This window comes from Aphis gossypii, chromosome 2 (genome assembly GCF_020184175.1).
Source record: "Aphis gossypii isolate Hap1 chromosome 2, ASM2018417v2, whole genome shotgun sequence".
Lineage (NCBI taxonomy): Eukaryota > Metazoa > Arthropoda > Insecta > Hemiptera > Aphididae > Aphis > Aphis gossypii.
Genome location: NC_065531.1, coordinates 4,446,704 through 4,460,343, shown reverse-complemented (window position 1 = coordinate 4,460,343; position 13,640 = coordinate 4,446,704). Strand labels below are relative to the sequence as shown.

Here is a 13,640-nt window from a genome sequence, read left to right as displayed (position 1 = left end):
ACGATTAGGTATAGTAGGTATCCATGGGGCGAGTTAAAATGTAAAAATGTACACCGTAGGTAGGTACAATAAAACCAATGCGCACGTTAAAATTGGAGAAAGATTAATAGTTATAATTCCTAAACAAGTGCACCAGTGCACCTCACTTACAAAATATGCATTTTAAAGCATATTTTTTTTTCAATGAATTTACGAATAATTTATTTTATAAATTGGGTATTTGTAGTAGCTGAGTACTTATTTTAAAAATATGTCCAAAATTAAAAATATATATATAATTAAAAAAAAAAATTTATTAATAGAGAAATAATATTAAATTGCACGTAAATTATTAAACCGACTTCCGGATGTCAACGACCATATCGTTGCACCGCACGAGTTTAACTTAATTCTCTATCCAGACGTTGCTATTTAATCTTCCGGACGCGTACCTAGTCTTTTAATCGTATTTCTTCCGTGCGCGGACAACCGTAGATACTTGCCATGCTATATAGATGTGATATTTCCCTCCCTTTATTTTTTTCTTACTCTTTCGCTCAAACCGGTAATACAATTTCCGAGAGGTCGAACTGTGTTGATACACAGTTAAATATAAGTATTTATTAGATATATATATTATTATAAATTACTATATTATGCATATGGATAACGGATTATAAATTGTAAGACAAAAATTACAGGTTTTTTTATATAATAAATGTGTCAAAACGGTTTATTTCAATTCCAAAACGATGCCAAAATATAAAATAAGTACAAAATGCATTTAAACATCGAAATATCATACTATTATGATTGTATTATATTATATAAAAAAAAAAAAGAAAAAAAAGCACAAATAAATAAACAACATTAGTTAATAATAGAAATATTAAATAATAAACGAATACTACCTAGCAAAAAAATATTACACGTATTTATAGGAATCGTAAAAATATATAAATATTATGTAAAGAATGTAGTTTTTCAGTCGAGGAATTTCTCATTGAGTCTTGTATTTTATCAAGTTGGCCATTGTTTAGATTAAACTTTAATACATGTAATTATAGTTATTTAATATAAAAAAAAAAAATACGTAAAGAAATCGATTTTCCCGTTTAACTTATATTGTTTGGAAAAAACACCATTGAGCTCATACAATACAAAATATAAAGATTAGGAACTCAAAACAAGAGATCGGGTGTAGTTTCTTCACTCCAGGGCACATACGTGTCCATCACTGACATGTCTTCTTCGTTTTTATCGACCGCACGTTTTACGGGTTTTATATTACTCCTGCTCACGCCGTATTCACCGAGAAACGCTTCTTCGTTTGTACCCAATTTACTTGGAATGTAATTACCAAATTTACCTGAAACATTTTAGTTTAACGTTTAACAAAATCATTTATCCAATATAATAATAAATGTGAAACTAAAACTTAAATAGATATTTAAAATTAACGATTTAATTGACGATTCTGTTTATATAATAATAATCTTTCGTAAAATAAAATAAAAATAAAACAATAAATAATAGCAAAAATATACACTAATTTAACAGCAGAAAATCGATATATTTTAGGTTATTAAGATTTGATTGATTTCCGAAGGTTAGATTTTTTTTTTTAATATTTAAAAATTTACTCAAAATATTATTAATCGAGCAAGTGTATGAGTGTATTTAAATCTATTGATATATTATATTACCTACATACAATCATGAGAAAAATATAACTAATGGGTTTTGAAAAGTTTGTTTGAAAGAAATATTTATGAAATTAATAAGTAGTGTCCTTATTGATATGCTAAATATCTATAATTATTTTGGTTCGATTTAAGTGCTGAAGTGCAACGGAATAAATAAGCGGACATAATGACGGATGAATTTAACACGCATGAAAATGTGGTAAATAAAATATATATATGTGTAATGAGAACGGTTGAAAACTAAATACAAACGGGATACTTCAATAAGATGTAATTTCAATGTTGAACCTTGACCATCAGTGAAAGTATTCATGGCCTACTTTATGCAGACTATACCGATACGTAAATATTTAAACGAAATATAATACATTTAATGGGTTTATATGGAACATGATAATATCATATATGATCCATTGTTTTTGTTCCAATCTGAAAGAATAAAATCTAATGGTATTCCAGACGATAAATTGTGAACATTACTTTTTGGCGACATGGTCGTAGAATCGTCGTTTTTTGTCGACTCCTCTTCGATCAACATCGATGCTTCAGACGGGTATTCGTGCGTCGTTTCGAGTACGTCGGAGAATTTAATGTGGAGGTCCTAGAAAATAAATGGTAATTGTTATTGTAACACAACAATAAAGTACGTCACGTACTCGATATCGCATTAAAAATTAAAAGAGTAATTATTTGCAGATTCAATTGCGTATGACCTCAAACTAGGTTTACTTAGTTTCCAACAGTTAATACTTAATAGAACACTGTGCCGTTATAAATTGTTGTTACAGCACAATGACCCACAGTTTATGACCTTCGGATACTATATTCTCATACAACGAAGAATTTGCTACCACTAAAATTTTAATTTTCTATCGCGAATTTTAAACTGTTTGAAGATTGGTTATTTTTTTTTTTATCGGACTACATATTTTCGCCAATGATTGACCTAAAACCGGTACGACAACTTAAAATATATATATGTACCTAATATGCAATATATTGTAGTACTTTATAATTCATCTTATAATCTCAATAATCTCATGCGAAAGTACAAAGAAAAACTAATTATTTATTCAATTTCCTATTAAAATTTCACGGTTAATACTTTGACAAACGTAGTGAATAAGAATCTAATTTTAATAAAGTCAATAAAAGAACAATAATCCGAATCATCGACTAATTACAAAATTCATTATTTAATGGTACATTTCAAACACTTAAGACTTAATAACAATTTTCTTATAGTTACCTAATACTACCTAAATTAATTATTAGTTTGTTATTTTTTTTAAATGTATACAAGGTATAAAATATAGAATTAATGTAAACATTTTGACTAGCATGCACAAAATATTTTTTAGGATTGTCTTCTCAGTCAATTTCATTATCAACTATTTTAAGAAGTTTTTTCATGGAGTCAAATTTTTTTTTTTTAATATTATTTATTATAAGTACCTATAGCTTGTTGTTAAAATATGAAATATACATATAAATTCCACACAGTAACTAACCTGGACATTAAGTAAAATTTAACAAATTACAACATTAAAAACATTAATATATAACAGACTATACAGAACTAATGATTACAATGAAAAACTCTTTGAAACAGGAAATATTGTATGGCATCATGTTGCCCAGTGGCTAATACTTCAGCATTCAAGTGTCATTGTGCAAAAGAATGCGTACATATTGTATTTATAAAATAAATAATAATGCCTGAAGCTCTTTTTACAAAGAACCAGCTCATTGACCTATGATGAATGTCTTTGAGCTATAATAATAAGAAAAACTTGTTTAATATACCCTTTATCCTTACTTATTGGCTATTTGATTATTTCCAAACAGAAAAATCAGATAAAGTTAGGTTTTAATTATTTTTTATTATTTATATTGGATGTATGTTAATAATTAAAATTTTAAGTCATTTAATTTATTTTTATCATACTACTATTACTTGTTATGTATAAAAAAAAAATGCTTAGAAAAATGTGTTTACCTATATGATATTTTTTGCAATAAGTATAACTTAACAATAATATTCCTTTGAATATATTATATAAAATAAATTTGGTTATTATTTATGTAAAGTTTTATTTTTGAGTAAATTATTAACCAATTACAAAGCTGTAATATTTAAACTTCAACCGTAATAGAGTATAACAACTATAACATTCAAATTATCAGTAAAAAAATTACAGTAAAATTTCAGTAATTGTATTTTATTAACACAGCTCAAAACATACAAATTATGATTAGTTGGTATTTGAAAATAGTAAGTTTAACTAATTGATTCATATCCAAAACTATATAGATAATAAAAGTAATTATTGAATTGATGGAAAATAAAGTGCATATAGCGACTTATTGGTGATAAGAATAATGAGTGTACTTTTAGATAACATTCAAATGTATAATTACATAAATGATGAAATGCGTAGGGTTTTAAATATTATATAAATATTATGGAGAAAAAAAACTGTAGACAATAAAACTTACTTTTCTTGGAGTTGATGTATTTTCTTTTCTAAGGTTTGAACGACCAATAATAATATTGTCACCAACAAAAATGACATAATTATCATTATTAACATTATCAATATCATCAGTACTTGATTCTTCACAATGTGCATCCAACATAATGCATCCATCTTTGACTCCCTAAAATTATACAAATTAATAACATAAAAATTAACTTGTTATCGAGCTTATTATTGGTAATCAATCAAAATTATATATTACATAAGAATTATCTCTTCTTTGAACTGGACCTTCACTGTCAATATAGTTTGGTACTCCTTTTCTGTTAACAAAATTGAAAACTACACTGTTTTCATGATTATCCCAACGTTTTTTATCCCACAAGCCACTTATTCTTTTTTCACCATTGGTATTATTGGTACTATTATTATTATTATTATTATTATTTATAAATTTTTTTTCTATTTCTTTATCAGACAATTGAGCATTTGTAGTTTCATCAGGCTGCAAAATAGTTCTGGTTGTTGGTCTAATAACACATATCTGCTTAGTTTGTATTGATACTGGTTTATTATCAATAGCTGTTGCAGCAATGGCAGTTTTAATAGAAACCCTGTGTCTTTGTGATCCCCCATCATCAGATGACATAGATGATTCATCTTGGCTAGAACTAACTTCATCGTTGATCAGTGATTTGGAACGATCAAAACCCAAAGGCTCCTTCTTTTTTAATCTATAAACAGGTTATTTAATTAAATATACTTTAAAGATTTTTAATTACAGTTTTTATTATTTTTTAAAGTAATATTTTAACAATAGGTCTAAAAAACCTATCTAAGTAAGTTAAAAATTAAATTGTTTAATAGTGAATGCATAACATACCTAATCATTGACAAATTTAAATGTGATAAGGCCATAAAATGTGAACATAATATAGCTACTTAATATTAAATAAAGATTAACTTTAGGAAAACAGGTATTTTAAGCATAAGAAATAAAGGTGGAAATAGGTCTGATTTAAAAAATAATAGGTATTTGTATTTTAAAAAATATGATAATTTGTAGAAATATAATAGATACCTATACTATTACCTTCAGTACATATTTAAAATCCCCACATACTAAATCATTTTAAAGTAGGTAGTATTTAATTTATAAACTATTGAACTATAAATATAAATATACATAAATTACATTTATTTACAATCATTATTTGTCAAATAAACACATAACAAATCAAAAGGCAATCGTATATATTATATTATATACATATACCTAACTAATATATAGTACCTAAGTACCTGGTCTACATAATATACAGGAAAAAAAGAGATTAATGAACTAGCATGTATTATCAAAACATTTACTAAAACATTGTATTATAAGTTATAATATTGTTGATAACCTAAACAATGCTTACATGGCAAATAATAATAATAATTATGAAATACATCAATATAACATATTTTAAGGAAAATAGTAAATACATTGGTATACATGTACCCAATTAAGTAAATCATAAAGTGTACAATTAATGAATAAATCTTATTCAACTAGGTATAATGCCACTTAGGTACTGAGTTTAAAGCTATATTTTAAGTAATTAGAAGTATTTAATGAGCTCATAACTGTAAACGGAAGTAATATGGTATTTGGTTTAATTTGTTATCTATTTAACGTTATATAAGTTTGAATGAGTGATTAGTGGTCACCATAATACCTAATATATAGAACATCGTTGAACAAATGAAATTGATGTTATGAATGAATAAATGTTTTATTCATATATCATATAATTACTATCTATAATAGGTATATGTACTAGGTAAGTACATTCTAATACATTTCTAACCAATTGCCTAATAATTATCATCAAAAGATAGATTATAAATACTTCAGTAAATTTAAAATGTACATAGTTACTTAATCATCTTATCCAAAACTTATTAAATGTACATTACCTGTTTGGATATTTAATAGGTGGGGAAATTTTCTTCAATGGTGTTTTGTTCATTCTAACTGGACGTGATTTTTCTGGACTCATCATTGGCTTAGGTAATATTGCAGGCTTTATCTTTAAGGGTTTCAGTTCGGTCTGTGTTTTGGTTTCAAATATTTTTTTATACGTCTTGACGACATCCGGTGGCGGTAAATCACCATTTGTTGTTTTTGGCTGTTGTTCATCCATATAGCTATTGGTGTTGACCGAATGGGGATCGGACAGGGTCTCCATGGACCTAGCACGTTTCATGGTTTCGCTCTTAGCAGTCGCTGCCATGCTGACAACGTCCGGCTGTGCATAGTGTTTGGGTTTGTCGAGGAGTCGTTTGTCGTCAACGATATTGTCCATGCTGGTGGACCGTCGCAACGACGGTCTAGGTTTTTGTTCGCGCACCGTCATGCTCATGTATTTGGATTTGAGTTTGTTCACGATGCCCGGCCCGTACTTGAACTCCTCGCTGGAATCCGAATGATAGTCCAGGCCATTGGTGATTTCGGTGATGATCTGTGGTTTGGTTTTGAATTTTGATCGACAGCGGTTGATCTGCGGATTTTTCTTGAAATTGGTCATGATAGCGGTGGCCTCGCACTTGAACAGCCTCATGCTGGTGGGACACACAGCGGTGCCGACTACGACTGTCGTGGGCTGCTGCTGATGCGGCGGCGGCGGCGACGGCGGCATCGGTATCTGGGCGGCGGCGGCGACGTTCGGCTGCTGGAGAAAGTGTTGAGCGGTGGGGGGGGACCAGGTCCATTGAACTGGTTTTACCTGTAGTTGTTCGTTATTGCTGCCGCCACCGCCGCCACACTTCGATTGATTGTTCCTCGTCCGCCTCCTGTTAATCAGCTCTAACTTCCATGGCGGAACGTTGGGGTCCACGCACGTATCCATCCCGCGAGTTTTATGCGAAAATAACTTCCGAAAACTTCGTTCATCGACGGCGGCCGTCGAGCGCACGCACACACCGATATTATCGATCCCGTCGGAGCGGGCGGCTATGATTTATTGCTATACAATACGTAATATAATATTATATCACACTTACAACACTATAGACACTATCGATAGATCGACGAACGGAAATCCGATATGAGCCTACCCTACAATAGTATCCGTTCGACTACCTTCCTAGTGACTACCTAACTAGTAACTACCGTTCGACACGTCTAGACACGCACGAACGTAATAACAAATAACAATAACAATCGTTATCACAAAACGACGGATGGTCGGGGGAGTGGAAAAAATTAAATCTACGGCGAGAGGACTACACTGTGACTTGCTACGACCGCTTTTAGCGACGATAATGACTAATAAGTAATAACGTCTTTCCGTAAGGCGGCGGCACGTTTGTCGTCGTTGCTGTCGTCGTCGTCGTCGGTCCTAGTCGAGGCTGTCGCTACTGCGGCCGCACCGTCCGCGTTCATAATATTATTATTAATGTCGTTGACGTTATCTTCGCTTCGGTAATAGTAGATTAGTAAAAATAAATCGACAGACCCGCGAACAAATCAAAAAACGGTCGACCTACCGGAAATCGGTTAGGAGAAAAAAAAACCGTTTTCGGCGGTTGCAGCTATGCAGTATATTTAATGATAATATAAATTTACTATTACAATATTATATGATATCATGACGCGACGTCGTGACGCTAAAATGGAAAAAAAAAAAAAAACGGAAACCGCGAGTCAAAACTACTGTAATATTATATTTTATAGTATATTGAACGCGCGCGAACACTTCCAACGGCCGCGGGCGATATTTACGATCTGAATCGCGTCCGAAAGCGTTGCGCGCGCGCGCGTATATTGGCAACCACGCGCGGGTACGCCACCGCCCGCCGCCAGCCCACCCACCTAACGAGCGGTTACCCCGCTTTGGCGTCGGCGGTAGTCCGCCTACCGACTACAATAAGCCGCTACCGCTCGTCGTTGACGCGTAACCGCGAGTACCGTTAAGCATTTACATCACACACACTTGCGAGCATAGTGAGTTACGATATAGATACGATTATAGTAATATTGTATGGATGATAATATTATTATTAAGTCGGTTATGGCCGTTATGGATATTATTCATGAATAGCTAGGTAGACTACTTACAACCGTAATACAGCCATACAGGTACATCGTACCGTAACGCGGTGTACCTGTTTAATTATATTATTATGTTTAAAACGCTCCATATGTATTGTACCTAGTACCTACATATTTTGTAGGTACCTACCTACCTATAATCATAGGCGTGCGCAGTGCGCACGGATGCACGGATGGTGCTTGTTTAGTTGCACCTGACGATTTCTTTCGGATTCGGTGGACCGATGAGTGTTTATTTAAGAAGCTTAGGTACAATATACAAATTATAAATAACACTGAATATACATTTGTAACCATTAGAATATATTGTGGAATATGTGTTATGGGGACGTTGTACGACATAAACAAAACGCGTTTACACAGTCCGAATATAGAATTCATTTGATTTTGGTTCTCAATTATAAGTAAATAACCTATACCTATTATAAAATTGAATGTGATAATATTTCTGATGGCGAGACGCTACGTTTTTTTTAAAAAAAATTAAATTTTGAAAAGTTAAAGGTCGTTTAAAAATGTTGACACTTTTGCTATTTCTAAACGATATAATGAATGTTATATTGTGAATAATGAAACAAACGCAGCGTCTTATTACCCTCAAAAATATTGTGACAATCAAATTTTATAATAGGTATAGGTATATTTACTTTAAAACCAAAATCAAGCGAATTCTACACAGATAGTGTAAATGCGTTTTGTCTATGTCGTACGTGTGTAAGGCGAAGACAACACATGCAGGTATGCAGTATGGAAGTGTTCTTTTAGTATAATTGATTTGTATAAAAAAGTAGACTGGGTGAGTAGGAAATCTTCTCCAGTGCCCCTCAATTATGTCATATTTTAATAAAATTTATTTATAATGGGCAATAGTTAAGTACTAAAGTACCCCATTCATTTATAAGATTATCAGAATGATAATCGAGAGTACAAAAATTGACAGTTATGTCAAAAGTAGAAATTGTATTATGGGTAGAATTATTACACCATTGAGAAAATTTAAAATAAAATTAAAATAGATATAAGTAGTAGATTGTCGTTCCACATAAATGTAATAACAAGTCTCCTTATTTCATTATCATTACTTTATCCTGAATATAAATATTTTGAATATTTAGAGAAATGAATAAAAAGGTATAAAAATATCATGGTTACAATAATTAAAATTGTTAGAATGGATAAAATTAAAATTTTAGAAGAGTTACGTCTATTTGCTTCGTGTTAGTATTAAAAGTAAATATAGGTACATATATAACTAGGTACCTACTTTAAATTTAATTTCTCAAGTAAATTCAAAACTCATTTCATAACATTAATAGATTTGGCTAGTCTCTGTAGTAGGTACACCATTGGGATTTGAAATTCAACATTTTTGTAAATATATATAATATATATAATGGAAGACCACCCATTATTATGCTAAATGTTCTATATAATATTGTATAATGAGAGCCAAACTTAAATATTTGGGGCTTAGGAACTAATAAATACAAAAGAGAGGAAGTTTCACAAAACACATAAATTACCTAGGTGATACCTATAGAGTCCTAGAATATAATTTATTTCAGTAAAAAATTGAATTATTTGAATATCGATCTCTTAAAATTGAACGCTTGCTAATTAATTGTCCAGATATCTACTCACCTATAGTCATCTAAATCAGGATATGTCTATACATTTGCCAATCCTGGTAAAATTAGTCTTTGTCAATCTATACATGTATTTGTGTATTATATACTATATGTAGGCAATTTGTAAATAGTACACCTTTTTATAATGATTATCATCTCTTTAGACTTCTATAATAAATACGAGTATATAGCCATATATAAACGAGTAATCTGACAAATTTATAAAATTTAGTTATCGAAAAAAATACTAGGTTGATTATTAAAAATGTAAGCATATTATAGGTAATGTTGCTCGTTTATTAAATTTTTATTTTCAAAAATTTAGATATCACAAAATAATCTAAGCACCACACAATCTTGTAGCATGAATTTAAAATTTCGTAATCAATTTACTTTAATAGGTATACTGCAATTATAATAAATTTTTGTACAGGGACAACTTTTCGATAGATACCAAAACAAAGACTTATATAACTAATTAAGTTCAGGATTTGTAAATAGCCAATACGTTTTTAATACATATTTATTTATTTTTTATTCACAGAAAAAAGTAAAAACTTGATTTTAAGTTTACAACAATAACAATATTTTAATAAATAGTTCTTGAATTTGTATGAATATTATAAAAATATGTTATGTTTTATTATGTATGAACCTACTGAATTTGTGTGAGATAAAGTAGGTAAACATACCTACTATAAAATTATAAAAACAGATTTTGCTGCATTGTTAAAACCGCTAATACCTACTAGAAAATAGTGATATAACTATTTGCAAATCAAATGCATGGTCAACCGAAAAAGGAAATGTATATGTTTATTGTGTTGCGGTCAGTGCAATCACGTGGTTAAATACCATTAACATACATATAAATACATAATATATTTGTTCTGCTATAAGTAGGAGTCGTACAATTATTAACGTAATAATTAATAAAGCACGCGAGGTGCATATTGGGCGGGCCGAAACAGCTTAAACCACAACTACCTACACGATTACTTATTTTAGAAACATTTTTATTTTTATCCACTGCACTAAAATTAATTAATCTAAATAGGTACAAAGTTAAACAATTATTGTACACTACCAACCGATGATCAATTTAATAACTCTTGTTTTTAGTGTTTGCAGGTCAATAATATATTGTGATTTTAAAATAATCATATTATATAATAATAGGTATTGTTTGCATATTTTCTTTTAAGTTACAATAAAATACAAATTTATAAATATTGGTTCCAGCACTAGGTAAATAATATTATAATATTAGATGCGCTTCGTTTAAAATAATATAATAATAAATCGTTAGAATAAAGTCTACATAAAAAAAAAGAAATAATGTATGATTTTATATTATTTCCACTACGCGTGCGAACATTGAACAACAATAATAATAATATTCGTTCAACACGTCAATAAAATAAATCCAAAACGTCGACGATGCTATTTGTTCGATTTTTCTATCCCCTCCCCTCTAATTACTCCACAATACACAATCGTGTTACCTACCAGACTATATTATGATTTATTCCAGTTACGAGTATATAGATGTTTACCAAGCAATAGCTGATTTGCTGGTATGTGCATTGTGAAAATGTAAAGCAGCGGCACGGCAGTATTGTACGGTGACGCGTATCGGATGGTGATGGAGCTCGTCACACATCGCATCGCTACGCACAACGCACGTCTCTCGGAACGACATAATATTAGTAACAAATAATAATAATATATAATACCATATTTTTTCGGTGCCCCATTTGCATGTTTTTTCACAGAACGCTCGTGTAAGCATAGGTTTTAGAGCATTCTGCTGCAACCACAGCTGAGTATCTCAAACGACTATAATGACACAATAACTACCTATATGATATTCTATAACCTAACAACTGCTAAAAAGATTTTTTATCACATGATCGCAAATAATTGTTCAATTTTTTTTCAAAAAATATATTACAACACAAAATAATTTACTCTTGATTTTGATTTTAAAATTAAACTCTATACTTGTTCAATTTTTTAATTATTACTACTTATTTGTCCCGTCATTATATGTTGGCTATTTTTATAATTATACCTATAACCTATTTAGTATTTTCATTTGAGTTTGAAACAACCATATTAATATGGTACCTGTAAATTGTACAATAATACAAACCTGCGAATGTTTGAATGTTTCATTGTAACAATTGTAACAATAGTAAATATTACTTACGTATTGCAATTTATATAACTATACAGTTTATCTACCTAGAACCTAGTAGAAAAATTAATTCTAACTTTTTATAAATGCATTTTTCTTGGGCAATGTTAATTTTTGTAAACCATAGTTATTAGAAATGTACTAGTATATCAAATTATACAGTGTGTTGCATTTTGACTCTTTTTTCCTCCTAATCGCTAAATAATGATGAGGTGATAACGTACAATAACCAATATTATTCTTTAATAAATGTTTTATGATGAGAAAAAAAATGTTTTATTATGTTCTTCTTATTGTTGCTCCTACATGCGTGGTTGTTCGTATTATTTTATTAACTTTAAAATTCAATCTTTTTTGTTCTATTAAAATTATAATTATTATTATTATTTATTTATTTATTTATTTATTTATTAATGCTACTTAGTTAACACGTTTGTCATGAATCATGATAATATCATTCTCTTTTAACACTATAAATATTTTAATAACAGAAGAACTACGCGCTTTATCTTAAATTAGTAACATTAACATTAGAAAAGAAATATTCACTAAATAATTTATATTTTATAGTAAGGGGCTCTCATTTGAAAATCAGAATTTTGTAACCATTCATAGAACATTATTAATAAATTCATTATAGGTACAAAAAAAAAAACAAGAAAGTGAGTTTGTTTGGTGAATCACGCAATTTAATACATAATACGAGTTGTTGATTAATATACTTTATAAAACTTAAAAGCATTATAATAATTTTAATGTTCTTTTTATTTGTCAACACGAATAAATTTCTCACGTCCAGGTGTTTAGCCTCTCTAGTTGTCTGTAGTCACTGCACGATAGTAATGATGGGACGCATAGTATATTATTTTTATTTATTTACTTTGGACGTTATCGTAAACCAACTACAAAGTGTGTTCATGTGTTTGTTATTAGAAAGACGTATAAAGTTCTGGTACTTAGTACAATTTCCAACAACCAGTCCATTCCAGTCATGATGAAAATATGAGGTGTAGGGGGCTCTTAAATCCACAATAACTTGCGAATAAACAAAACTCGTATTTAGTCATTAATGCACACTTTAAGTGCATAAAATAGGCTCGAATTAAAATATCTCATTCTGAACACCAACTTCGCATTTTTTGTAAGGTTATACTTATACCGTATGAGTATAATATGACACATACGCACGCATGTTACATGTATTATATAATACGTATACCTTGCATGTGGCTTTGTACCTATATACAATTATTTTATTATGTCTATTATAGGTACTTGGTTATACATACAAATATACATAATATACTTGTGTATAATATAAGTATAAACATAATATATGCATTTATAACTCAACAAATAAACCCGATACGTGAGTAACCATCTAGTTATATTAAACTCGACATTGAAATACATTCCTTTTTTTTTTTTATTATTTTTTTTTTTTTTTACAAGAAATATACAATCTGTACCCTTGGGCACAATAAGAATATGTGATATAATATTTTTTTTTTTTACATGAAAACGTGAGAGAAGAAGCCATCCAGTGAA

At 29.8% G+C, this 13,640-nt stretch overlaps 1 protein-coding gene across 1 annotated transcript; it reads right to left on the bottom strand.

The window, feature by feature from the left end:
• Nucleotides 1–1,081: 1,081 nt before the first annotated feature.
• LOC114121900 (myb-like protein X) lies at nt 1,082–7,942 on the bottom strand. The gene is made up of 5 exons (XM_027984397.2): nt 6,128–7,942; nt 4,428–4,899; nt 4,185–4,346; nt 2,166–2,286; nt 1,082–1,348 (listed from the first exon to the last, which is right to left on the bottom strand). The coding sequence occupies exons 1-5, from the start codon at nt 7,057–7,059 to the stop codon at nt 1,161–1,163; spliced, it is 1,875 nt and encodes a 624-aa protein (XP_027840198.1). The 5' UTR covers nt 7,060–7,942; the 3' UTR covers nt 1,082–1,160.
• Nucleotides 7,943–13,640: the final 5,698 nt, after the last annotated feature.

Excerpts from the sequence above, each read along its gene's own strand:
- LOC114121900 (XM_027984397.2), bottom strand. The coding sequence starts at position 7,059 with ATGGATACGTGCGTGGACCCCAACGTTCCGCCATGGAAGTTAGAGCTG. Across the intron at positions 4,347-4,427 it reads AAAGAAGAGATAATTCTTAT|GGAGTCAAAGATGGATGCAT; the intron begins GTAATATATAAT and ends GTATAATTTTAG. Across the intron at positions 1,349-2,165 it reads TACGACCATGTCGCCAAAAA|GTAAATTTGGTAATTACATT; the intron begins GTAATGTTCACA and ends AAAATGTTTCAG.